This window comes from Canis aureus, chromosome 33 (assembly GCF_053574225.1).
Source record: "Canis aureus isolate CA01 chromosome 33, VMU_Caureus_v.1.0, whole genome shotgun sequence".
Lineage (NCBI taxonomy): Eukaryota > Metazoa > Chordata > Mammalia > Carnivora > Canidae > Canis > Canis aureus.
This window is the reverse complement of record NC_135643.1, coordinates 640,393-667,582: the sequence shown is the minus strand read 5'-3', so window position 1 is coordinate 667,582 and position 27,190 is coordinate 640,393. Positions and strand designations below refer to the sequence as shown.

General features: G+C 40.6%; 1 protein-coding gene and 2 long non-coding RNA genes across 8 annotated transcripts in view; 1 reads left to right on the top strand and 2 right to left on the bottom strand.

Moving 5' to 3' along the window:
• LOC144304079 (uncharacterized) overlaps nucleotides 1-2,239 on the bottom strand; it is a 34,821-nt gene extending 32,582 nt beyond the window's left edge. Inside the window, exon 1 of the long non-coding RNA XR_013371066.1 lies at nucleotides 1,801-2,239. This is a non-coding gene — a long non-coding RNA (uncharacterized LOC144304079). The remainder of the gene's footprint in view (nucleotides 1-1,800) is intronic.
• LOC144304075 (uncharacterized) lies at nucleotides 470-27,010 on the top strand. Of its 4 annotated transcripts, none has more exons than XR_013371057.1 (5): nucleotides 470-487; nucleotides 1,869-2,031; nucleotides 12,884-13,024; nucleotides 15,493-15,745; nucleotides 22,871-27,010. It is a non-coding gene; the product is annotated as an uncharacterized LOC144304075 (long non-coding RNA). The 4 variants fall into 4 exon arrangements; XR_013371058.1 differs by lacking the exon at nucleotides 470-487 and adding an exon at nucleotides 1,311-1,326; XR_013371059.1 differs by lacking the exon at nucleotides 470-487 and adding an exon at nucleotides 13,089-13,220 and having other exon boundaries at nucleotides 1,468-2,031; nucleotides 12,884-13,016.
• The window catches only part of USO1 (USO1 vesicle transport factor), an 89,970-nt gene continuing 81,253 nt past the window's right edge, over nucleotides 18,474-27,190 (bottom strand). For all 3 annotated transcript variants that reach the window (XM_077882504.1, XM_077882505.1, XM_077882506.1), the window contains 6 exons: nucleotides 26,867-27,030; nucleotides 26,101-26,190; nucleotides 23,547-23,645; nucleotides 21,377-21,484; nucleotides 20,012-20,227; nucleotides 18,474-19,488 (listed from right to left, as the gene is read on the bottom strand). In XM_077882504.1, the coding sequence (XP_077738630.1) occupies nucleotides 19,399-19,488; nucleotides 20,012-20,227; nucleotides 21,377-21,484; nucleotides 23,547-23,645; nucleotides 26,101-26,190; nucleotides 26,867-27,030 (767 nt within the window). In that variant the 3' untranslated portion in view covers nucleotides 18,474-19,398. The remainder of the gene's footprint in view (nucleotides 19,489-20,011; nucleotides 20,228-21,376; nucleotides 21,485-23,546; nucleotides 23,646-26,100; nucleotides 26,191-26,866; nucleotides 27,031-27,190) is intronic.

Below are 27,190 nucleotides of genomic sequence, written 5' to 3'. Positions count from 1 at the left end.
AACATCTCTTGGCTTAAAGTGTCAGAGCAGAGACCCTGGGCGGCTCAGTCGGCTTCCAACGGGCGACCGCGGCTCAGCTCGGCTCGGCTCGGCTCGGGTCGGCTCAGCTCGGGTCGGCTCGGGTCGGCTCGGGTCGGCTCGGCTCGGCTCGGGTCAGCTCGGCTCGGGTCGGCTCGGGTCGGCTAAGCTCGGGTCGGCTCGGGTCGGCTCGGGTCGGCTCGGGTCGGCTCGGCTCGGGTCAGCTCGGCTCGGGTCGGCTCGGGTCGGCTAAGCTCGGGTCGGGTCGGCTCGGGTCGGGTCGGCTCGGGTCGGGTCGGCTCGGGTCGGCTCGGCTCGGCTCGGCTCGGCTCGGCTCGGCTCGGGTCGGTCGCGGTCTCCGGGTCATGAGCTCAAGCCCTGCGCTGCGCTCCCTGCCGGGTCTGGGGCCCGCGCGGGATTCTCGTCCTCCCGCCTCTCCCCTCGGCCCGCCCGCAGCGCCCTTACTCAGGTGCTCCCCCCCCCTCTCCCTCTAATAAAGAAAAGAAGAGGAAAGAACAGGAAATGTCCAGCGTTGCGTCACACCGGGAACAAAGGGAAGCGCTAAAGTGAAAGGGTGGAGGCGACGGAGTCTGTCCTGACCGTGGGGGAGCAGCACGGAAGCCGCAGGCGTGGGCGGCGGTGACGGGGCACGCGGGCCTCCAAGGGCAGGGGCGGGCGGGCAAAGGGCAAACGGGCTCCCGGCTGGCCCGACCCGGCTGCGGCCCCGAGCTCCGGCCCCGGCTCCGTCTCTGCGGGACTCGCGCGGCGCAGCCCCCGCCCCAGCCTCGGGTCGCTCGGGCCGGAGCTCTGGGGGGGCCGCGCCGTCCGCCCCCCGCGGCCCGCGGTGCTTCCTCGGCCCCTCGGCCCTTCTCGTCCCGCGCACCCAGAGTGGGGGGAACCGGGGAACGCGCGAGACCGGAAGGCGGCGGCCGGTGGCTCCGCGGGGCGCCGGGGTTCGGGGGGCGCCGGGCGGGGCGGGGGCGGGGCCGGGCCCAGAGGCCGTGGGGAGCCGGCGCCCCCCGGAAGCGACTCCGCCTCGGGGCGCCCGTCACCGTCACCGTCACCGTCACCGTCACCGGCCGCGGCCGCGGATCCCCTCCAGAAAGCAGCTCCGCAGCCGGGAAGGCGGTGCTGGCCTCGGCTCCGCGACGCTGAGGCCCGTCTCGCTCCTCCCGAAACACGAAACCGCCAACTCCTAGATCCTTCCTGAGCTGTCCCGGGCTTTCCACGACAAGAAGCCGCCTCCCGGGGCTCCCGGGGCCGAGCGGGCCGAGCCTGGGACCCTCGAGTCGGGCTCAGGGCCGCGGGGTGCGCCCGGGTCGGCTCCCCGCCCCCCCCCCCCCCCCCCCCGCACAGCGCAGCAGGGAAGCTGCCCGGGGCCTCCTGCCCCTCCCCCCCGCCCCTCCCCCTGCCCCCTTCTCCCTCCCAAATACATAAAATCCTAAAAGGAAAAAAGGAAAAACCTAATTTCAGGCAAAATTGAAAAGTCATAGGAATTCGCCATCCCTTGCCCCGTCCTCTCTCTTTCTCTTTTTTTTTTTTTTTTTTCTTTCTTGCATCTTCCTTCCTGCTCTGGGAATTAAAACCTCCCACGCTCAAATTGTGCTGCCAAATCTGGAAAGACTCTAAAATCGGCCACTGACACTTTCAGTTCCCAAGTACTCTTGAGACTTTTAAAATGACCCCGAGGTCACGGGCTTCCAACACGTAAGCTGTGGCCTCCGGAGAGAAAGGGCCCAGAATTGTAAGGAACAGAACGATTCTAAATTGGAAAACTCTTACACGAAAAGGCTCCAAAAGAGATTCTGTTGCTGGGAAACTCCTCTAAAATGCCGCAGTTTTCTTCGCAGTTCCATCGGATTCTGCCTCAAGCGGAAACTGCTGTGCTACAAAATGTGGGGGCGAGAGTGGAAGAGGGAGGGCACGAGAGACCCTGAAACCACAGCAACGAGCTTCAGCGACCACGTGATTTGTTTGCGGCTCAACTGAGATTCGCCCAGAGCCTCGTGCAGGGTGAGGAAACCAGGGACTCGGAGTTGGCTCAGAAAGAGGGGGTTGATGTGGCCAACACGTCCCTCCAACCTTGAAGTTAAGACAATCTCATCAGATGAGGCTGAAAGGACAAAGCACATGACTTGATGGGAAATTTCTCTTTCTTTCTTTCTTCCTTCCTTCCTTCCTTCCTTCCTTCCTTCCTTCCTTCCTTCCTTTCCTTTCCTTTCCTTTCTTTCCTTTCCTCTTTCCTTTCCTTCCTTTCTTTCTTTCTTTCTTTCTTTCTTTCTTTCTTTCTTTCTTTCTTCCTTCCTTCCTTCCTTCCTTCCTTCCTTCCTTCCTTCCTTTTCTTCCTTTCTTTCTTTCCTTTCTTTCCTTTCTTTCTTTCTTTCTTTCTTTCTTTCTTTCTTTCTCTTTCTTTCTTCTTTCTTTCTTTCTTTCTTTCTCTTTCTTTCTTCTTTCTTTCTTTCTTTCTTTCTTTCTTCCTTCCTTCCTTCCTTCCTTCCTTCCTTCCTTCCTTCCTTCCTTCCTTTTCTTCCTTTCTTTCTTTCCTTTCTTTCCTTTCTTTCTTTCTTTCTTTCTTTCTCTTTCTTTCTTCTTTCTTTCTTTCTTTCTTTCTTTCTTTCTTTCTTTCTCTTTCTTTCTTCTTTCTTTCTTTCTTTCTTTCTTTCTTTCTTTCTTTCTTTCCTTTTTTTCCTTTTTTTCCTTTTTTTCCTGGAGTTCAATTTGCTGATAGGGAATTTCTATGCACTGGTTGCACAAATCTTGACGTTGGAAGAAAGATGAATGATGCAAATGTGAGGATTTGGTTATGAAAGCTTCACATGAGCAACATTTCGTGGCTTCCACAGTGGTGTGCTGGCAAACGCTTAACAACTGGCTCTCTGGGAGGTAAAAAGTGGATGTGCGGTTTTTGCCATGATGTCTCTAATGGAATCGTGAGGAGGTGTGCAGCCGTGATGTCTCTCCACACAGAGAGATATGACGGGCACAAATAGCCTCAAGAGCGTAGCTAAGAGGGGCACCTGGGTGGCTCAGTGGTTGAGCATCGGCCTTTGGCTCAGGTCCTGTCCTGGGGTCCTGGGATTTAGTCCCCATCAGGCTCCCTGAGGAGGCTCCTCTGCCTGTGTCTCTGACCCTCTCTGTGTCTCTCATGAATAAATAAATAAAAGCTTTTTAAAAAAGAGCATAGCTAATAGTAAAATATAGTAAACAATTAGTAACTGGTGAGTTTACTTGTTACGTTTGTTTTTAATAGATTTTAATTGTATATTTATATGATTGAATTACTATTTAATAAGGGCCATGTTTAAAGCCAGCTTACCAAATCCCTAAAAAATTAACAACCAGCTCTAGCACACCACAAGGCAAGAAGATGAAATCAGAAGGTAAAAAGAAAACAGATGCAATGGAATCTTGCAGTACCAGAATGAGTATCTTCTAGTTCTCTTATATTTATGCAGTATCTTATATTTCTAGACACAACACAGAAACATTAAGAAAAGTTGTAAAATGAAAAAAAAAAGAAGAAAAGTTGTAAAATGGAAGGAGAAATAGAAATCCTGGTTATTACAATTGTATAGTACCACTGAGACTTTTTTACATTTTATTTCATATGGGAAAGCATGTTCATTAATAAAGAATCCAGAAGGGATGCCTGGGTGCCTCAGTGGTTGAGCATCTGCCTTCGGCTCAGGGCGTGGTCCTGGGTCCTAGGATTGAGTCCCACATCGGGCTCCCCAGGGAGCCTGCTTCTCCCTCTGCCTCTCTTTTCTCTGTGTGTCTCCTATGAATAAATAAATGAAATCTTAAAAAAAAAAAAAATCCAGAAGAAAGGAAAAGGAAATCCTCGAACAGATGGGGCTATAGTCACCAAAACATGTGCTAGCATGGGATGAAGAAATAGGAGAAAAGGAAGAAAAACATGCAGCTGGGCAACACCAGAGCACCCTGAGAGATTTAATGTAGCCCTTCTCTGGCTTGGAATAATCTTTGTCCTTCAGAGTCTTAGATGTCACAAAAGCTCTTGAAGCAAGAAATGAAATTTAGAAACAGAAGTTTACTCTTGTTTTTTAGACTTCTTGGCTTTCAAGGAAGATGTGATGGGAGAAAACGTTTTCAAAATCATAGGGAAAGGAAACATTATTTTCACTTCTTTCTTATACTGCAATCTTTGACTTTGAAAAATGGGTTAGCATTTGAAGAGGATTAGTGTATGCCACCCCAAAATATGTCACTTTGGCAAAAGGATAATTTTGAGCTGAAGGCAACTGTGAATTAAGTGCTCCAGAAGGAGTAAATTCCTACCTTCTCCTTATCTGCCTTAAAGCAGGCATACGTCTCACTTTGTAAATTGTCCCCCGCAACTCAGCTGGGAAGAGAAGATCACTCATCATCAGAGATGAAGAACAGAGAGTCAACACTGACATGAGTTTGCCATAAACAAACTTTACTAAAATAATCCAATCTTCCTTTAGTTCTCCTATATATTTCCTAGTTCCCCACACTTTCTTGTCCTGTGAACCGCAAATCCACCCCCAAGTTGAGCCCTTTCTTTTAGTCTCACTATTCTTTGAACTCCGGTGCATATAAAAAATTAATACATTTATATTATTTTTCTATTAATCTGTCTTTTATTAGTTAAATGCAGGCCCCCATTCATTAAACCTAAAAGAATTTTTGGAAAGCATTCCTACTGGACATATTGTTTTGTTTTTTAATTTTTATTTATTTATGATAGTCACAGAGAGAGAGAGAGAGAGAGAGGCAGAGACACAGGCAGAGGGAGAAGCAGGCTCCATGCAGGGAGCCTGATGTGGGATTCGATCCCGGGTCTCCAGGATCACGCCCTGGGCCAAAGGCAGACGCCAAACCGCTGCGCCACCCAGGGATCCCCCTACTGGACATATTAAGTTAACTTAATAATCTTCAAAGCTTGCCTGAAGATTTTATTGTGTTTACATGGTGGCAGATGGATAGCCCATCAAAAGTATATATTCTTGCAAATCAAACCCACAATGAGATATTACCTCCCAACTGTCAGATTGGCTAAACTAAAAAACACAAGAAACAACAAATATTGGCAACGATATGGAGAAAAAGAATCACTTGTGCACTGTTGGTAGGAATGCAAACTGGTGCAGCCACTGTGGAAAACAGTATGGAAGCTTCTCAAAAAATTAAAAATAGAACTACCATATGATCCTACAATTCCACTACTAGTATTTATCCAAAGAATACAATAACACTAATTTGGAAGATACATGCACCTCTATGTTTATTGCAGTATAATTTACAATAGCTAATTTATGGAAGCAACCCAAGTGTCCACTGATAGATGAATGGATAAAGAAGAGTGGTATATATATATATATATATATATATATATATATATATATATATATATATATATATATATCAGAGGATTTTACTCATATGTGGAATTTAAGAAACAAAACAAATTAATAAAAGGGGGGAAAAAAGAGATAAACCAAGAAATAGACACTTAGGGCAGCCCCAGTGGCCCAGTGGTTTAGCGCCGCCTTCAGTTGGGGGTGTGATCCTGGAGACCCGGGATCAAGTCCTGTGTTGGGTTCCCTGCATGGAGCCTCCTTCTCCTTCTGCCTGTCTCTCTCTCTCTCTTTCTCTTTCTCTGTCATGAATAAATAAATAAAAAATAAAATCTTAAAAAAAAAAAAGAAATAGACACTTAACTATAGAGAACAAACTGGTGGTTACCAGAAGGAAGGTGGGAGGGGGGATGGGATAAATAGGTGATGGGTATTAAGAGTACATGTATTGTGATGAGCAATGAGTAATGTAGAGAATTGTTGAATCACTCACTATATTGAACACGTGAAACTAATATAGCACAGTGTGTTAAATACAGTGAAATTAATTTTTTTTTTTTTCCCTTTGGGCACCTGGATGGCTCAGCAGTTGAGCTTCTGCCTTCAGCTCAGGTCATGATCCTGGGGTCCTGGGATCCAGTCCTGCACCAGGTTTTCCACAGGGAGCCTGCTTCTCCCTCTGCCTGTGTCTCTGCCTCTCTGTGTCTCTTATGAGTAAATAAATAAAAATCTTTAAAATTATTTTTTAATTTAATAAATAAAATAGGGATCCCTGGGTGGCTCAGTGGTTTGCGCCTGCCTTTGGCCCAGGACATGATCCTGGAGACCCGGGATCGAGTCCCATGTCAGGATCCCTGCATGGAGCCTGCTTCTCTCTCTGCCTGTGTCTCTGCCTCTCTCTCTCTCTCTCTCTCTCTCTCTCTCTGTGTGTCTCTCATGAATAAATAAATAAAATCTTTTAAAAAAATAAGTAAAAAATAAAATACCCATTCTTTTTCTATGGCAAACATGACTAATTGAGGAGAGTATTTTGTCCCACTGAGAAAATGTGGTGTCAGGATCTCAATCTGGTATACCTACTAGCCAATTCTGGCTAAGGCAAGTTATCAAAAAGGCCTTGAATAGGGTAGTGGAAGGGGAAGTGGGCGGGGGGGTTGGGGTGACTGGGTGATGGGCACTGAGGGGGGCACTTGGCGGGATGAGCACTGGGTGTTATGCTATATGTTGGCAAATTGAACTCCAATAAAAAATAAAAATAAAAAATAAAAAATCACACACACACACAAAAAGGCCTTGAATAAATGAAGACTGCCAAATAAATAAATAAATACATACATACATATATACAAAAATTTCATGTGATTTTAAGAAACACATGAGTCGGGATCCCTGGGTGGCGCAGCGGTTTGGCGCCTGCCTTTGGTCCAGGGCGCGATCCTGGAGACCCGGGATGGAATCCCACGTCGGGCTCCCGGTGCATGGAGCCTGCTTCTCCCTCTGCCTATGTCTCTGCCTCTCTCTCTCTCTCTCTGTGTGTGTGTGTGTGTGTGACTATCATAAATAAATAAAAATTAAAAAAAAAAAAGAAACACATGAGTCATTTTCCCTATCACTGCAGAAAATAGTTGCCTCAAGGCAAACTCGTGGCTAAAGGGAGTTCAGAACCAATAGCCGCTGCTCTACGGATTGCAAAGAATTTCATCTAATACCCAAGGGGTTTGGAAAAGATATTAATGGCTATTTTTTCTCCATTAAAGGCAATTGGATAAGCAGGCCATTAACGGTAGGCTCAGCTTCTGTGCCTATGCCCAACAGGAATCTTTTATGTTTCAAGCCTTTAGAAAAATTACCACCATTTAGGCATAGTCAATAGACAACTGGGGAGGCTGATGCAGTAACAAATGCTGGATAGATCAACCATCCTGTCTGGAATTCCTTAAGAGCAGGAACAGACTTCAGTGTGCAGGCATCTATGACACAACTACTTTCCAAGGTCATCTCTATTATATCCTTTTGACGATGAGTGCAACTTTTTGTTTATGTAGACTTCCCCTTCACTTACAATTTCATTATATTTAATTTAATCAGTTTGGGTAATTTCAGTTATAGAGTAGGAAGGATAGAAAATAGAGATCAAAACCCAAAACTTTCTAGATTTTTTACAGTGTAAAGAATGATACAGAATCAGATTAGTTGCATGAGAACTCAGTTGTTACATAATACTAGTAAAACTTTCAAAGACAGTAACTGACTGAAGGTCCATTTTCATCCAAAGTCCCGCAAATCACCTCTAACAATGCTTCCAAATCAATCTGAACAGAGATCATGTGGCTAGCTCAGTCGGTGGAGCACACAACTCTTGATCTCAGGGTCTTGAGTTCAAGCCCAATATTGGGCATGAAGCCTACTTAAAAAAAATTAATTTGAATAAAAGTTGCCTTCTTTCTTAGAATTATTACAGGATTGTAGGCGTTATCAGATAATATAAAGCAAGAAGAAAATCAGAAAGAATGAAGAAAAAGTATGAAGAGCACAACTCAGCATCCTATTTACATAGAAGAACTTAAAGTGTTCTTTGCCCAAATAAACATAAATACAATGTAGCACATAAACCAAAGATCCTTGATTTTGCAGTGAAGACAGGAACAGGATGCAGTTGTCACATGCTCTGTGCCTTGAGGGTTCATCATTATAAAGAAATCCTCTATAAAGCTAAATATAGCAAGAAAGGCTTATAAAACTTTGTCAAAGATCCTGCCACATCATTTGAAAATAACTTCTCTAAAAAAAAACATTTCATTCTGTGTCTAACATTGACTCTCTTTCTCTCTCTCACACACACACACACACACACACACACACACACACAGGAGAGAAAACTTAAAAATTCAAAAAGAAGGAAACAGAACAGTTGGACATCATAAATACTTTAATTTTTAAATATTCAAGGAGTACTTAAGCTTATTAAATGGCATTTCAGCCCATAGAAAAATTTTTGATTCAGGAAGGTCAATTAAGTCAATGGACAGCAAACAAAAATGAACCATACAGAGCCCTAGTACTCTTTAACTAAGATAGGAAGTCATTTAGCTCCGTTATTAACAAAGATTAAACACCCAATGAGAGAAAAATATTCATTATGATCAAACTGACTTATTATGAATGAGCATTTGGTGGCTAATAAGAAGAATTTTAGTTCATTACTATAAATTGTAGAAAATGTTCATGTTAATAAGCTACTTATACAATATATTCCTTTGAACATTTCAGAAGAAAAGGTAATTTTAAGGAAACGTCCTTTGGATGATTAATGTTCCATGTCAGTCACACGTGGAACCAAGCAATTATAGGTCCTAGGATCTCACAGGGAACAGGAACACGAGATGGCTGCCCCCTTTCCTTCCCTTAACGGCTATCAGTATAATGCCTGGGTGGCTGGGAGAAATCATCCCAGATCCCTCTAGGTGATGATCCATGAGGCTCTGCCTTCTTGAAGTGATGCAACTCATTCCATGGAATGCAGGCCCTCATCATTTTAAAGTCTCAGGCTTTAAAATTAACCACATAAAGTTATTATTTGGCCAATTAAATGTGTAATACCACAAATAGCAAGATCTCGGAAATGATGGCACACAAGTTCTCAGGTTTCCAATTTGATTATGAACAAGTAAACAGAACTCATTTATGAAGCCAGTATTTGTGGAGTACCCACAATATGGCAAGCATTAATCTAGGCAACTGGGCCTCCATGATGAGCAAGACATGTCCTTGTCCTCATAGCGCTTACATTCACTCTTGTAGTTATAGAAACAGAAACAAGTATCTGTAGACAGTGACTATGTTGTGAGGTGAGCAAAACGGTGCAATGGGATGGAGGCTGTCAGCGTGTTGGGTGGTAGGGCTGATCTCCAATCTCTGTCCCATTCCCACCCCACTTGGCCTCTGCCTCATTCTGCTCTGCAGATAATTCACCTCCCTGTCCCCTATCTGGTGAAGGCTGCATCTCCACAGGTCTTCAGTTCACATCTTCCTGCTTTGAGAAGCTGAGAAAGAAGACAAATGCAGCTTCCTAGGCTGGAGAATTTGGCCCATTTTGGTCAGGGGTACAACCTCTAGTCCAATGTACTAAAGTCTAGACAGAAACATTTAGAAAAGGAAAGATAAAGTTTACCAACAGACTTCCCAAATTAAAACAAAAATGAACAAACCCCACACAAGTATTTAAAGGAAAAGAAACTTAAATTACCAGGGTTATGACAATCATATTAGTCTGCTCGTGGTGAGAAAACAGCAACTTTCCCACATGATTAAAATTTTCCCAAAGGTTATGAGGCATCTAAAGATATCAGCACAGCTTAAATAGGGATAAAGTTATTTTGGTTAGGAAGTCCAGGTTTACAGGAAATATTCAAGGCTATATTATTTTAGAGATCAGAATGAGTTAGGATGACTCCTGTCTTTTTGGTTTATCTCGGGGTGTGAAGCTTTGTTTTTCCAGAATTTGGTATCTAAGATGTTCAGTCATATTGAAAGCAGAGACAAGTCTCAGCTTCTTTCTTTCTTTCTTTCTTTCTTTCTTTCTTTCTTTCTTTCTTTCTTTCTTTCTCTTTCTTTCTTTCTTTTTCTTTCTTTCTTCTTTCTTTTCCTTCCTTCCTTCCTTCCTTCCTTTCTTTCTTTCTTTCTTTCTTTCTTTCTTTCTTTCTTTCTTTCTTCTTCTTCTTTTCTTTCTTCTCTTTCTTTCTTTCTTTTCTTTCTCTTTCTTTCTTTCTTTCTTTCTTTCTTTCTTTCTTTCTTTCTTTCTTTTCTTTTCTTTTCTTTTCTTTCTTTCTTTTCTTTCTTTCTTTCTTTCTTCTAGTGGGCTCCACACCCAGCATGGAGTCCAATGCAGGCCCTGAACTCACAATCTCAAGATCAAGATCCGAGTTGAGATCAAGAGTCAGACACCCAACTGACTTAGCCACCCAGGCACCCCTCAGCTTTTGCTTCTACAATACACAAGCTATAAATATAGCCATGGCCCATCCACACCTAAAGGATGCAGCTAAGGGGGTTGCTCTGAAATGGACAAAATTCCAAAATAAATGTTCACTGCTGCCTGGACATGCTAATCTGCTTAAGCCTAATTACATAGCCATAGAAATCTACACTGCTGACCCCGGAGTCTTCACCTTTGACCAGCACGTTATATAAAGCACTTTCATGTCTACTCAGACAGTCAATCCCCAAAACCCTGGGATAAAAGAATGTTAGTTACAACTTATTAAGCACTTCCTCCATGTGCCATTCAGTTATTAATTGTGCATGTACTAAGTAGTAGGCACTGTTCTAACACCTTTATATATATTAACTAGTAATCATTTAATTCTTATGAACATAAGGTATGATTGTTATTCCTATTTTACATGTATGGAAGCTGAAGCCCCCAGGGGTTAAATAATTTCCACCAAGTCACACAGCTCAAATGTAGTATAGTTGGAATCTGATCCCAAGTAATCCAGCTCCAGAATCTATGTTTTGGGTTTTTTAAAAAATAATCTCTATGTCCAACATGGGACTTGAACTTATGACTCCAAGATCAGATGACTCAGCCAGTCAGCCAGGCCTGGAGCCTATGCTTTTAATCACCGTCTTACACAGATGCTCTAGAAATGAGAGTTATTCCAATTTTACAGATGAAGAAATAATCAGTGCTGAAAAATTAAGTGACTTGCTCAAGTTTACTAATAGAATGAATAGAGATTTTAAATCAATGTTTCCAATATGACTGAACGCTTTCCAGATCTTTTGACTTCAAGTCAGTTTTCTTTCAATAACTGTAACAGCAGCAACAACAGGTTAACAGTTATGTAGGGCTTACTATACGCTAAACATTGTTCTAAACATGTTACAAACATAAACAAATTTAATCCACAGCTCTAAGGCATAGATACTGTACTTATTCCCATTTTATAGAGGAGGAAATGGAGGCACAGAGAGGATGAATAACTTACCCATGGCCACACAGTTGGCAAATGACAGAGTCCAGACTCAAATTCAGGCAGTCTCCAGAAACTAGACTCTGGGGGGTAACTAGGGTTGGATGCATCACGACAGTGGACCCAAAGATGGGATGAGTGCCCTTAAAAGAAGAGACACCGGTGAGCTTCTCTCTCTTCCCATGTGCAGAAGAGGTCACTATGAGCACACAGCAAGATGGCAGCTTCCTACAAGCCAAGAGGAGGCCTCACAAGGAAACCTACCTCTCTCACACCTTCATCTTCAATTTCCCGTTTCCAGAAATGAGAAATTCATTTCTATTTCTTAAGCCATTTAGCCTTTGGTATTCTGTTACCGTGCCCTGGGCTGATTAAAATGCATTGAAGTTGGGCAGCCCCGGTGGCCCAGTGGTTTAGCGCCACCTTCAGCCCAGGGCGTGATCCTGGAGACCCGGGATGGAGTCCCACATCGGGCTCCCTGCACGGAGCCTGCTTCTCCCTCTGCCTGTGTCTCTGCCTCTCTATGTCTCTCACGAATAAATAAATAAAATCTTAAAAAATAAAATAAAATACATTGAAATTAAAAAGTGTAGGAGCAAGGGTTCCTACTACAAGTATCAGACCATTTGCTCATCTATATTAAATGTATAGGGTGAGTGGGAGAGTAATTTAACATCAGTGCTCACCAGCTGGGGAACACCATGTTTCTAATGAGTTCAGTCTGCAGGTGAACAAATGCTTGTTAAGACAGAACCAGTGAATAAAAAGGAAGTTGTTCTGGAAGATGCCAATGTAATGAGTTTTTTACTATCTTCAGACACTGGTGATTTTACAGTGCTTTACACATGTTTGGCCATCACAAAAAAAATATGAAATTGTAATGAAATGAAGATTATTTGATGGGACTTAGCAAAGTATTATTGAAGTATCTTTAAAACCGTAAAATCTGAATTTCATGTAAGAATGAAAATTAGAAAATTGAGAAGTTGGATTTAGTGCTTGGTTGCTTACATATCTGGTCTGTGATATAATTCATGTCTAAAATGAAATAGTTAACTTTTAAGTAGGACTTTCTGATACCAAGCCCTCTGTCTCAGCAAACAGCTATAGAAACCTGAGAGAAGGTTCTATTTTATCCTGTGCATTTGCCTTATATACATACAGCAGATATAAATGATTGCTTACCCAATATCCTCTTTACGCCAGCCCCCAGCCTGTAGCTTTCCTTCTTCTTGACATGACTTTAATTTTATCTGAGTAACCCCAGCCCCACAAAGCTGTGTGCCCTGAGAGGTGCTGCCCCATTGCTCACCACACCCCAGGAGTGAACTGATTAGTTGAGGCAGTCTCGGGGGGCTATTTCCTTTGATGCTGGTTGGTCTGCCAGCCATTGCTGGCCATGAGACCAGAAGATGCAAATTGAGTTAAGGATCTGAATACCAATCCTGCTTCAAATGCCACTGCCCCACATCAGCCATTGTAAGAGGTTTTGACTGTATCATAAGATACAGTAGACTTTATTCTAATGCTTCATTTTTAACTTTCCAGAGGGATACAGACAGGAATACTACCTGCACGGTACCTTCATGCCATCAGGAGGCTCAGGGACTATCCAGCTTCTTGCCCCCGTCACCCACCCCACCCCACCCTGGGTCCTACGCAGCTGCTAAGGAAGATCAAGGTACAGAGGTTCGTTCGACCGCTTTCTCACTGGTGTCTCTCTGGGTGCCGACTCATAGCTCTCCCTGTGCAGGTGCAGCTCTGGAGACCAGGATTTCATGGCAAACAAGGCAGAGAGCTACCAGCACAAGCATTCTCTAGCTTAACTTGGCAGGTGCCAAGGAACTAGTGCCGTAAGAAGGCAGATCCAGGGTCACCTTCCCAGGTAGGCTTAAATCTGTTCTGAGCCCCCAGCCTGATGTTAACTTTTACAGGAAATTGGCTGGCAGCTTCAAAGGAAGGGTTTTCAGGCTCTTAAAAGACACAAGATAGTCTTACTCTTCTGTGCACTGGTGTGTTTGAAAATGATGCTCAGAACTATACGTTCCTGGTCCATATAGTTTCCCAGACTCCACCCTAAGACATCTCCTTCCCCACTTTCTCCACTTTCCTCAAACCTCCTCCACAGCTCTTTCACTGATTTCTTGGTTCTTACTTGAGGAAACAGAAGCAATCAGAAGAGAACTTCTACACATTCCCACCACCACATACCAAACAATTTTTTTACTTCCCACTATCCACCTCTCCTCTTGTTACTATTGTCCATACTCCACTGTAAGACCACCCCCTCCTCTTGTGCTTTAGATTCTGTCCCCACTCTCATTCAAGGACATCACTTTAGCAACTGTCAGCCTACAGTTCTCTGGTTGATTATTCCTGTTAGTTTACAGCCTTTAGTATTTTGTTTTAGAATCTCTCTCACTTGACCCCATACCGGGTCTTGCTATGACCTGTTTCTCTACTGCCCATTGTGTCAACACATCTCAAGAGTTTTCTATGTCTGTTGTCTCCAATTCTTCCAGTCTTACTTTTCTGAATTTTCTATTACTTATAACCCAAGTTACCTTAAATATTATAAATTCATAAACTCAATAACATTTTTCCATTGAATACTGGTAATTACTATGACTTAAGATTATTAAACTGGAAGAAAGTTCTTCAATAGGAGAAATCCATCACTGAAATAGCAGTATACTGGAATAACCTTCAAATATGACTAAACTGGGCTCCTGAGTGACACAGTTCGTTGAGCATCTGCCTTTGGCTCAGTTCATGATCCCAGAGTCCTGGGATCCAGCCCTGCATCAGGCTCTCTGCCAGTGAGGAGCCTGCTTCTCCCTCTCCCTCTGACTGCCACTCCCCCTGCTCGTGCTGTCAAATAAAGAAATAAATAAAATTAAAGACAAAAACAAATATAACTAAACTTAGATGAAAGAAGTGCTCATGTCCAAACTTGATTAGAGCAAGCACCTGAAAAGAGCTAAGAACTGAATAACAGCAAAATGGAAGGAAATGGGCAAAAATGAGAACTTTCTAGGTATTAAAGTCAAAATTGAGAGTTAGGTACTAAGGATGAGTCTGAAATTTCATTTGCACAATCAGGCAAGAGGATGGTGCCATTCAGCAGGGATAAGCATACAAGAGGATCAGATTTAGGAAAGGGAGGGACACAGATTTTTTTTTGAGTATGTTGGGTTTGAGGTGCCTTTGTAATACCAGAGACAATGAAGGGGATATGAAGTTCAGATAATTGGCCTGAAGATTCACATTTCTGACGTATGTGTCCAAATTGTGGATGGTGAGCTTCCTACTGTTGTATTTATTATTGACCAAAGTGACTGTTAACTCTGATCTATTCTGTGGTCTTTCTGCAAAGATCCCATCCTGGAATTAATTAAAGAAGGTAGGATCTAACACTTTGACATAAATATTTATTACTAAATTTACTACTCCCTTCCGACTGTACTGTCCCCACTTCCCATCCTATTTTGAGAACATCTGACAGATTAAGAAATAAGGTTCAAGAGAGTAAAAGTATGTGGGCATCCCAAAAGCTCCACCTCCCATTCATACCTTTGTGCACTTCCCTCCTACATGTAGGCAGGCTCCAACTTGCTTTTAGCCAAAAAAGTATGGCAAAGTAACAGATGCCACTCCGTGATCATATTACTTTATATTAAGACTGAGCCTAGCCGACTGACTTGGGTTACAGATTCCCCTTCTGTTCTGATGAAGTAAAGTGAGCATACTGCAGGATCCATGAGGCAAGGAAGTAGGTCGACCACTAGTTGCTGAGGGCAGACTCCAGCCAAACTGCCCAACAAACAAACGGAAGCCATCCTTTCTTAGCTCTACAGACATAACTTCTATTAACAACGTGAATGAGCTTTGGAAGCCTGTTCTTCCCCAGGTTAGCCTGCAGTTGAGCACACAGCCTGGCTGAACTTTGATTGCAGCCTTGGGATCCAGAGCAGAGGGTCTAGTTAAGCCGTGTCCAGACTCCCGACCTGAAGACTATGAGATAATGTATGTGGTTTTAAGTCACTAAATTTGTGGTAGGTTGTAATGTGGTACAGAAATCCATGTAATACTTAAGCTTTTATTCAGCTCCTCCTACTCTTCAAGATGCTAACCTTTTGTTTTGTTTTGTTTTAAAGACTTTACTTAATGCAGGCACATTTTGGTTTAAGAACACAAGAGGAAAAAAGAATCAAAGTCCACCCCATGGTCACCACAGGAACTAACTCGCATCTACCATCTCTGTGATGAGGAAACAAACTGTTTCATAGGGGCATTAGAAGCATGAAATGTCACAGAGACCTGAAAGAACTTTTTAAAGTGAAGAGCTGAAGAGGGGGCAAGCTTTGCCGCTATAGATACTCTTCTAGATTTGGAGAATAATAAATACATGTATGTGTCTTAATAATAAACTTATTGAAATAAGTCTAGAATTAAAAGCCAGAACTAGAAAATGAGGAGCAAACCAGCTATTAGAAATTCATGTGTTTACATCCTTATAGGTGGAAAAATGTAATTACAAAATTGGCTCATGTTGTTGTAATGAGTGAAATCAAAAGTAATATATAATTGCAGCAAGGGCAATGTACAAAGCTTTTCAAACTAAGACAATTACAATTGCTTATGGTGAATATGGAAAAAAACCCTATGTCTAGACAAAATTAGTTAATTTGTAGGAAGGGAAACCACATCTCTGGATATGTGTCACACCTTAATGTTTTCCCTTTGGCTTAATTTTCATTTTGAAAGATTGTAGAAAATCCTCAAGTTTCTGAGTTGTAGACGAAAAAATTGCAAAAACAACTTCTAGTCAGAGTTTCTGATAGGGAAGCAAGTCAGTTATCCACTAATGGGTCAATTTAACAAAATAACTTGCATTAAAGAAAAACCTTTCTGGGTGCCTGTCAGTTATGTGTCTGCCTTCAGCTCAGGTCATGATCCTGGGGTCCTGGGATGGAGCCCCACATTGGGCTCCTTGCTCAGTGGGGAGTCTGCTTCTCCCTCTGTCCCTCACCCTACTGTTGCACATGCCCATATTCTCTCTCACAAAAATATTTTTTAAAAACCCCTTTCAGGAAGTGGAAGGGGAGGTGGGCAAGGGGATGAGATGACTGGGTGACGGGCACTGAGGGGGCAATTGACAGGATGAGCACTGGGTGTTATATGTTGGCAAATCGAGCTCCAATTAAAAAATATATTTAAAAAACCCTTTCAAATGATATAATGTAATTAAACAAATATATTCTTCAGATACTTAAGAACTGTTTGATTAGTAGGCAGAGTTCTTAAAAAACAGGTTAAGTCCACTACTAAAGAACAAGTCTGCATCAATAGAATGTTTCATTAAAGCAGTTCTGAAATGAATTAGGTTTTCATTTTTCAAAATACCGCAGAAAATCCGTTAAAAGCTCAGAACTCAGTTTTCTCAATTCCAAAGCTCAAATTTGCTCTGGCATAAGATTATTTCATTGTGCATTTAACATTACTTAAAATTCCTTCCTCATCATAGGGCTCAGCTGGTTAAGTATGAGACTCCTGATTTCAGGTCAGGTCTTGAGTCATGAGTTCAATCCCTCTGTTGGGCTCCAAGCTGGAGGCGGAGCGTACTTTATTTTTTTATTTTTAAAAAATATTTTATTTATATATTCACGAGAGACACAGAGAGAGAGAGAGAGAGAGAGAGAGAGAGAGGCAGAGACACAGGCAGAGGGAGAAGCAGGACTTGATCCTGGGACTCCAGGATCACGCCCTGGGCCGAAGGGAGGTGCTAAACCGCTGGGCCACCCAGGGATCCCCCAGAGTTTTGGTTTTGATATTCTAACGGCAGATTTTCAGACTAGTAACTTAAACCTTTCAAAATGTGAGCAGCTACTTCATCTTTTCTAGTAACTTCGGGTGACTATTCTTTTCTTTCAGAGGTGCTAGAGGTATAAACCACAGTTGAATAACATTTCAAATAAGGACAAACACGTGTTGTGCTTTATGACAAATGTTCCACCCTAGTTCTCTGTACATAGAAACTGTAGAAACTGCCTTTAGTGAGCAGGCTGGCACATGGATGGGGAAAGAACATGAGAAATGAAAAAGCAGGATGCATATGCTGTCATAGTAGAGTTTCGATGTGGCGGTAAAATATACTCAAAGGGAGATAAAGCTGGAGTGCAGCAGAGTACAAAGGGTCTCATCTACCTGGCTGAAAACTCCAACATTAGGCAACACTAATCTCCTCCACTCACGTGTGTCTGGGAAAGTGAAGTGCGGTGGATACACAGGATGGTGGGAGGATGGGGGTGGGGATGGGGGGTGGGAACAGGACAGGACACACAACCAGGCTGCAGGCAGCCACTAGTAGGCTCCAGATACAATCCAGGCAAAAAAATATGGCTACAGTTTGGATGCTACTCCTTTGGGCTCCAGTGTGTAGCCAGGAGGCCTCCATGTGTCTTCTCCCCTCTAGGCCTGCCTCAATACCTGAGCTTTGGCCAACTATCACTAATTTTGAAGATGTTTCTTTCTGAAGATCTTTGATATTCCATCACCTACAGAAGTCTTATTCATACTCCTATTTTTCTTTATCCTTGTAACAGTCGCCTGAAATACAGCCATTAACCATTAGTTCATTAGGTGGTGTCAACTTTAGGAAGACTTTATATAGCCTGAGCTGGTCCAGTAACAGTCATGTGGTTCTCGGATGGCGAGGGCCAGAAGCATGGTGGGGCCCTCCCAGGTGCTCCATAGCACACAGCCACCTCTCCTTTTCAGGACACAGGAAGATACTTTTCTTTCAAAAGTCCGTGCCCTTTAGTGGACTGCTCAAACTATTCCTGAGGTCAGGAGGCAGATGGTACACATCCTTCAACTCTTGCTGTCTTGCCTTTAACTAAACTTCCTTCTTTAAAAGAAACACCTAAACTCTTCTCCAACCTCTTCTGCTTTTGCTCCAATTAGACCTTCTCATCTTACGGAATCCTAATTAGTTTTGAAGGATAAGACTGCTTTTAGCAGTTATAATAATGTAGTTTTAGTAAAAGAACTCTTCTTACCACTTCCACTTGCCTCAGCTTTTTTAAAGAATAAAATACTTTCCTCAAAATCTAAAAAAGGGAACCATGACCAGGAATTAAGTGAACATAGTATCTATTTTTATTATGAAACATTAAATTTTGACACATTGCTTCATTTGCTTTTTAAAAATCTATTATCTGACTTAAACCTATTCAGCAAAAATGCCAATAAATTATATAAATCATAGTTCGGGTCTTTTTAAAACTAGTATGATAATCAAATAACAATGCTAAATCTGAATTGTATGAGCTGTTAATTTGTAATATTTTTAAGTTCAGCTTAAAATAAAACCCAAACCAACCCACATGCAAATACGCTGTTGCAAAAGTTTCTGAGAAATGTCCTCCTCATCTCTGTGTATCTGTATCGTCCTGTTTCTTCCCTGAATGCAGCCAAATCAGGTGTGAAGGCACTCATTTTAAAGGTCCTATCCTGCCCATTTTAGGAGTTACATTGGATGGAGGGCTGATGATATCCCCAGCCTATGCTATCTTGCCTTTAAATGAATCCATTTCTTTAAAAGGAAATCGGTAGCTAAGAAGCCCAATACTGAATTTAGAAACAATGATTCCAATACACATTAAATCAAATGTGTTAGTACTTAAAGTCACATACTCTGAAAAGTAAAAATAATAGACAAATACAGAACTTATGTAAATGATCAATAAACTAAGATAAATAGCACTGCCACCACATGCTTTAAAATGGTGTATTTTTAGTGTCTAAGGTTCTTTGCAAATTATCTTTTGGGACAATTCAGATGAATTTCAATAAAAGATGTATGTTCTGCAAGAAGTTAGTTTTAAGGTTTCCAACATGGGTGCCATCATTTAAAAAATACATCAATAGTCTTATTAGTGAGGTTTTCCACTTGGGTTTCTAAATCTTTATTTTCTGTGGAGGTAAACCAAAGTTCTGTCTTAAGACTCAATCTTCAAAATTACAAAATACAATCTCTATCATTCCTAGAGATGTGAAAACTAGATGTGACCCTGGTCCTTGCCATCATCTTCATCCTCATCCTCCTCATCATCCTGGTCTCCGGATTCAAGTTCATCTTCTTCTTCCACCTAAAGGGAATATGCACTTATTATTAAGATTTGTTCACTTCACATTCAACATGTAATGACACATACTCTTTGATAAATTCTTTATTCCAGTAATTGCAACAGATTATAAGCCCTTGGATTTCCTTGATTTCCTGCACAAGGCTCCCTGCCATTTTTAATATGAGACGAGATATACAGGTTAACTTGCTGACAGATGGCCATACCTCTCTATATACAAATGTGGATTGAACATGACAAAAGAGAATGGTGGCACATGTGGATGATGAGTCTTGTGACCGCAGGAGCAAATCAATTCATTTCTAGGCTCAAAGCCCAAAAGACAAGAGTTAACAAATGCTGGAAACTGTGCCTATGTGTCTTAAGTTGATTCACTGAACACCATGAAAGTAGTGCAGATGATACCATATACACGTACCTACATATTTATACCTGTGATATGGATATGGAGACACGACATTTCTATGCCACAGTACAATTTTTAAAAATATACCGTAAATCATTTTTGGAAACATTTCATTCTTACCGGATGACCAAGTTCTTTGAGCTTATTCTTTAATGAAAATATTTTCTGATCCTGATCAGCCAACAGCACCAAGAGATCATCTTGTTCTTTTTTAGAATCTGTAACATCCATCTCGAGCTTGTTTTTCTCGTTTTGTAAAATGGCAATGGTACTGTTAGATGCATCCAGCTGCTCTTTAATAGCAGTTCTTTCCTCAGACAGAGCTTTAATTTCATTCTAGGAAAAGAAATGGGAAGATCAACTAATTTAAGATTAGTATTCACTCTCATAGGGTTTTTGACAAATAAACAATCTGACAAGTTTGGGGGTGGTGGTTTTGAATAGAACACACACACACTCTCTCTCATCCAATAACATAAAAATTTATGTTAGGCTATACATCAAAGATGGTTATTGTGAAAAATAGAGTTTAACATTCAAAAAATAGTTTTAAGTAGCTATTTTTCAAAAAATCCTAAGAGATAATACCATTTCAGATAGCCACAGGAATAAAGATACAAAACATTTTATGGGAGAAGCCAGATTGGCATCAGAATTAGAACTCAGTCTAAAACCAATTTTTTAAAATCCCAACTTCATGCATACATCAAATGGGAAAGAAAAATAGCTGCAAATAAAACTCATGGCTTAAAGATAAAATAATCTGACCACAATCCAAAAGGGATAATCACACATTATCATCCCTTTTCCAGTGTTTTATTCATGCCTTTTAGTTTTATTATTTTTACTTCATTCCTTTCTTCATTTTATTTATTCTGATTTCTCTGTCACACATAGGTTGGCAGGATCTAACGTGCCTGTCTTTAACCTAAAATGAAAGCCTACTTGTGGCTTGTGTTTTAGCCAAAGCTGTCCTCTTTATTTCTTTTTAATTTTTTTTTAGATTTATTTATTTATTTGAGGTGGGGAGCATGAATGGGATGGGCAGAAGGAGAGGGAGATAATCCTCAAGCAGACTCCACTCAAAGTGTGGAGCCCAATGCAGACCTTCATCTCACGACCTGAGCTGAAACCAAGAGTTGGAGGCTTAACCTGCTGAGCCACCCAGGCACCCCTGTACTCTTCACTTCTATTGTGATTAGAGACTGACAAGAAAACTTAACTCTCCATGATTTCTACTTCCAAAGTACATTCATACACATTCTTACTTTATACATGTGATACCATTATATGAAATGGCATTTAAAAATGAGTGAATTGTGCCTTCTTCACTCATCCAAATAGCAATGGACACGTTGTGAGATAACATTATCCCCCAGTAGCTTTCCTCATAAATCTAAGAATTCAAGAAATTAAATAAGATCAAATTTCCTGGAGTTCATTTCATAGGATATGCAATAAATAAAAGTTTCACCAAAGAGCAACCTTTAACTCTTTAGTCTCCTGTAATAATGCTGACAATCTGCCTTCTACATCCGTGGTCTTTGTGGCCATTCCAGCTTCACTCTCTCCTGGTACAGGAACTGATTTTGCCTGAAGGTTGAAATTGGAGGAAAAAAAAATTTAAGGTTATAATCAATGTGAAATCCCAAAAGTGATTTAATTTTCTTGCTATTTTTTTAAAAGGATTTTATTTATTTATTTGACACAGAGAGAGTGAGCGTGCACAGCGGGTGGAGGGGCAGAGGGAGAGAGAGAGAAGCAGGTTCCCTGCTGAGCAGGGAGCCTGATGTGGGGCTCGATCCCAGGACCCAGGATCATGACCTGAGCTGAAGGGCAGATGCTAATCAACTGAGCCACCAAGGTGCCTCTAATTTTCTCACTATTTTGAAACTGTATTTCCGATACCAGAAAAGAGAATTCCTCATGTACTGACATGCACTGAAGTGCTCTCCCTGGAAAGATGAACAGTCCCTACAGTGGAGTGGGAGGCTGAGGCAGGAGAGTCAGCATCAGATCTCAGTAGAGCATAAGGAAGGCTGGGTTAAGCAGTCTCAAGATCAGACCATAGCTATAACATAGCACTTAATAAGCAAAGAATATTTTCCAAAGCCCTTTCCTCATAACATTTCTGTAAGTTAAGTTCACACTGTCATCTCAGAGAGAAAGGTGGGGAAATTGAGCTGAATGCCATTAACTGGTGAAATGCAAAGATTTTCTCTCTTTTATTAGATTTGAGAGAGAGAGAGAGAGAGAGCAAGCATGGTGGGGAGGAGCAGAGGGAAAAGAAGAGAAACTCAAGTAGACTCCACGCTGAGCATGGAGCTCAAAGTAGGGCTCAATCTCACAACCCTGAGATCTCAGATCATGACCTGAGCCGAAACCAAGAGTCAGATGCTTAACCAACTGTGCCATCCAGGTACCCCAAAATGCAAAGATTTTCTTAAGTGCTCTAAGAAATATTCTTAAATAATGGTTTTCCAATATTTCTCCACCCCTTTTCTACAAAGTACTGGGAAGGATGGTACTGATATGAACAAATATCTAAAAACCTGGAAGGGGCTTTGAATTGGTAACGGCTGGAAGAGCTTTGAGGTACATGTCAGACAAAGCTTAAATTGCCTTGAAGAGATTTCTGGTAGAAATATGGATATAAAAGGCAATTCTGGTAAATACTCAGAAAAAAAGAGGAGCTAGAGAGGAAGCTTCTATGGTCTCAGAGTAAACCTATCATGAACAGAATGTTGGTAGAAATATGGAAGGAAGGGTAGTTTTGTTAAGGCCACAAATGGAAATGAAGAACATGTTACTGGAAAGTAGAGGAAGTGATCTTTGTTATGAAGTGGCAAAGAAATAGGCTGAATTGTGTTTCAGTGCTTTGTAGAAAGTAGAACTTATAAGTGGTGAACTTGGATATTTTGCTGAGATTTCTAAGCAAAATATTAAAGGCATGACCTGGTTTCTCCTTGCTGCTTGCAGTAAATGTGACAAGAGATAAACTGAAGAAGGAACCATTATGCAAAAGGGAATCAGAACATGAAGACTTAGAAAACTCTCAGCCTCTCCCAATAGCAATAAATGACAAAGGATGTTCTGCTGAAATACCAAGGATGTGGCTTGGCTACCATTTGTAAAGAAGTTATTTGTGTGGCTCATGGACCCAAACAACCACCTCAGCAGAAGCTGGAACAGAGATAGGAATCTCTGGGAAGGATCCAGAGAAGGCCTTCTTGTCTGATGGCTTGAAGCCTGGTGTAGGGCATAGGTCACTAAGAAGGTTTTGACCAATTCTATACCAGCAGAAAACCTGCCAGCTTGGGCTGAAGGGGATACAGATGGGATAAAATGTAAAACACCAGCAAAATGAACCATTAAATAACTGATTACACTGACCTGGTTGAGTCTGACTCTAATGTGGCTGCCATCATGGCCCAGATGCCTTTGTGGCTAGAACTGTAACCAGTAAGAAACCTAAAGGAAAGGTGCTTCTGCCATTTGCTTCTTTTACAGAGTGGGTGAGAAATAGCTTGTTAAGAAAAAAAAGAAAAGAAAAGAAAAGAAAAGAAAAGAAAAGAAAAGAAAAGAAAAGAGAAAGAAGGAACTTCTTAACCTTGTGTTTACTATCTTGCAGGAAAAAAAGTAATAATTAACATACAAATGTTTCTGTTTTCTGTAACAGCTCCTGCTTTTCTGTCTGCAGTTTGGTAATCTCCATAGATTGTGAGTTTAACTGAGACTTTAATGTTGCCAGTTCCTAGAAGACAAAAATAATTGAGCTGTAACATGAAATAGCATTAATTTTATCAAGGGAATGTCTATTTACAGGAAGAAATTTAAAATTATTTCCTTCCTTGGCCATTCTCTCTAAAATCACACCTTTCAAGTTTTAACATCTAATTCTAAAAAAAACTGTCCTTGAACTTTAGGTTCAAGATAGAGAATTAACCAAGTTCATTATACATATTCACCTCGGCTTCTTCCTCAGATACCCTGTAAAAAAAAAATTATAAAGTGGAAGAAGAAGAGAAGGAAAGAAAGGGAAAGGGATAAAAGGCAGGAAAGAAGGAAGGAAGAGTAAGGGAGAGATAAACCCACAAGTACAAAAAGAATTAAACAATTAAACTGGGGAATTTCAGAAAGCAAAATGGCAGTGGTGACTGACCGCAGCATACTAGCGAAAGCTAAAAACCTAAACAGATGTTGAGAAAGTCACCTTGCTACCTGACTTGCAATGCATGATTGCCAAAAGGCTTGTGATCTGGTCCCACCAAGTATTTCTGGAAATGTGGGTAAAAATGAGGTCAAAACCAGCAGGGCTGGCTTAAAGTCTGCTTAGGAAGACCACCAGATCCCTGTTCCAATCTCATGCATTAGGCAACCGTTCCTCTCCTCCCGGCCAGAGACTAGACATTTATTATTTGGAAAGGGAGAACAGGACATGTTTAGACTGTGAGCCACCTAATATAGACAAAAGTTGTTAGTACTGTAGTGAAAAGGAGGGAATTGACAGTTTATATATCATTAATGCTGAAATTCCCAACCTTCTTGCCCTCTCCCCACCAAAAATGCACACGGGAAACATACCAATTGTAACTATGGTTCTCAACCAGGAGAATCTCCCTCACAATATTTGACAATATCTGCAGACGTTAGATAACTAAGTGGTGGGATACTGTCAGGTAGAAAGTTCTTTTGTTCTCTTAAAACTTTCTATCACGTCCATGTGGCTTTCCTTTGATCTGTTTTTTTTCAGTTATCTAAATGAGTTACATAGACATTGAGATTACAGACAATTATAGTTTTCTTTTTCTATAGGATTTTACTATATAAGAAACAAAACTGTCACTTAAAATATCTTTTTAACACTGTTAAACTGATAAAAGAAAATAAATTGCAGACAGTAAAAAACCAAAGACAAGTCTCTTGAGAAATATTTAAAGTTTCAATGGAAAACATAAAAAGTAAAATTTTTACTTGGGATTTACAAACTAAGGTAATTTATTAATAATTTAATTCCCTTTAATATTAATGCAGTTCTAGTGTATGTAGACTTCATAAAACCAAAATGGCATGCATATTAATTTTCCTCACAAGAGCAAAATATGGTAGACAAATACTGGAATCTTCTAAATCTTTAACAACAATTTTTTTTTTAAAGCTTGACTGTAGACTCTACTCTGGGGTACAGGGACATTATCAAAATATGACAGTTTCACTGTGGATAGTAATTTTTCTCTCAGATCAGCCATGTCAGTGGTCAGCCATGTCAGTGGGCTAGAACCAAATGACTAGTGGAGGAGAAAGAAGTCAGTCCTAGGTAGGGTTGTTCACTTCTTCCTTTGGTATTACTTATTTTTATTTTTTAAAAGAAACAAAAGTAACATTCCTTTTTATAAGAAAGGAAGGAAGGAAGGAGGGTAGGATAGAAAAACAAAAGAAAGGAAGAAAGAAAGAAAATTTTATAAGTAAAAACACAACTTGTTTAGGGATAGATATACTAATGAGCAATCTGATACTTTTCTAGGCTTTTCTTCCAATATTTAATTCTATACATAAGTTTTTTTTCTTCTTTCTGGCTCTTTTCTTGAACAAATACATTTAATATTCTCATTGGATAAAGTTAAATTTGCACTACCTAGTTTCACAGGAAATTATAAATATTACAGATAACCAAGTAGGAAAAAGTTTAATTTGCTTTTCTAGATATTATAAATTACTATAGCAGAAAAAAAGTTTGTTTTGCTCTCTAGGTAGTCATCTAATTGAAATAAACACAAGTTTATTCCCTTTTCCAATTTTAAAAACAAACATTCTTCTGGACAGAATGGTTTAAACGCTCAATACATTTAACCATGCAATTATCATGGTCAATAGTACATGAACATTAGGCATAGGATTTTATATCTTCCTATTTGCAGCTTATAAATACACTTAAACTTTCCCTGTTAGTTCACTGATAATCTACAAATAACTTGGATGAGATGCTCAAATCTGTTAAAAGGAATACAATTAAAAAATAAAAATACTTAATAAAAAGCAAAATACCATTACTATTTAATTAAAAAAGCTTCTGGACTTTCAAATAACTATCTTCACTATCAAATTTTGCTTACACCAACAAAGTAGTTCTAGATTAATGAAACTACAGGGCTGTTACTCTTATAATTAAAACAACACAAAATAGTACTTGGATCAAGCTGGAAAATTACCTGTTTTAATTCTGCAATTTGTTCAGAATCTCTAGCAGAAGCTGTTGCTGAAGATTGTTCATTTGTGCCAGGTGATGTTTGGGAAGATTTCTGCAAATAGCATAAAAATAAACTATGAAATAAATTCAGTCTAAAGAGATAGGAAACAAAACTGTACACATATAAGCTATGCCTTATAGAGGTTTACCAAAAATTTCAAATCAACATTTTAATTTTTATATCTAAGATAAAATTTCAACATAGCACACACTGTCTACAACTTTTCCATAACTAATAAACTTATATCAAATAAGCATAAATAAATCTAAGCACTTATATCTGAGGTCATATGGAGAAAGAACATAAACATAGGTATTTATTGAGTGATTTCCATGTATTAAAAAAGCTTTATACAGAATAGCTCACTTAATTCTTACAACAACAAAACACAACCACTACCAATTTGTAGATCAAGAAACAAGTTTAAAGAGGTTAACTAAGTAGTTTAAATTCAATTAGCTAGGAAGTGCTGAAGCTTTATACAGTGACATCAAAGCTCATACTCTAGTTTTGTTTTTAAGTAAATTCTATGCTGAATATAGGGCTCAACCTCATGACCCCAAAGTCAAGAGCCGCATGCTTTACCAACTGAGCCAGCCAAACGCCTTCCAAAGCTCATATTCTAAAATCATACTATGATACTTTGGCTTAAGGGATCCAGGAAAATAAAGAAGCAGGGTAATGAGAATTATTCTTGACCTCTTAAATTTTTTTAGCATTTACTCACCAAATTTTCAATCAGAGAGTTCTTTTCAGCCAGCTGGCTTTGTAAAAGCTCCTGGTTACTTTTTAATTCTTCTAGCTCTTCTCGTAACCTACCGACTTCTTCTGATTGAATGCCATTCACCTGAGTCTTGTCACTGTAAGAACCTTGATGCTGATTATCTTTTCCTATTAAGACAGGAATAAAATTTGAAAAGCCAGCATGAAACTTAAGTTTTTGGGATCCCTGGGTGGTGCAGCGGTTCAGCGCCTGCCTTTGGCCTGGGGCGCGATCCTGGAGACCCGGGATCGAATCCCACGTCGGGCTCCCTGCATGGAGCCTGCTTCT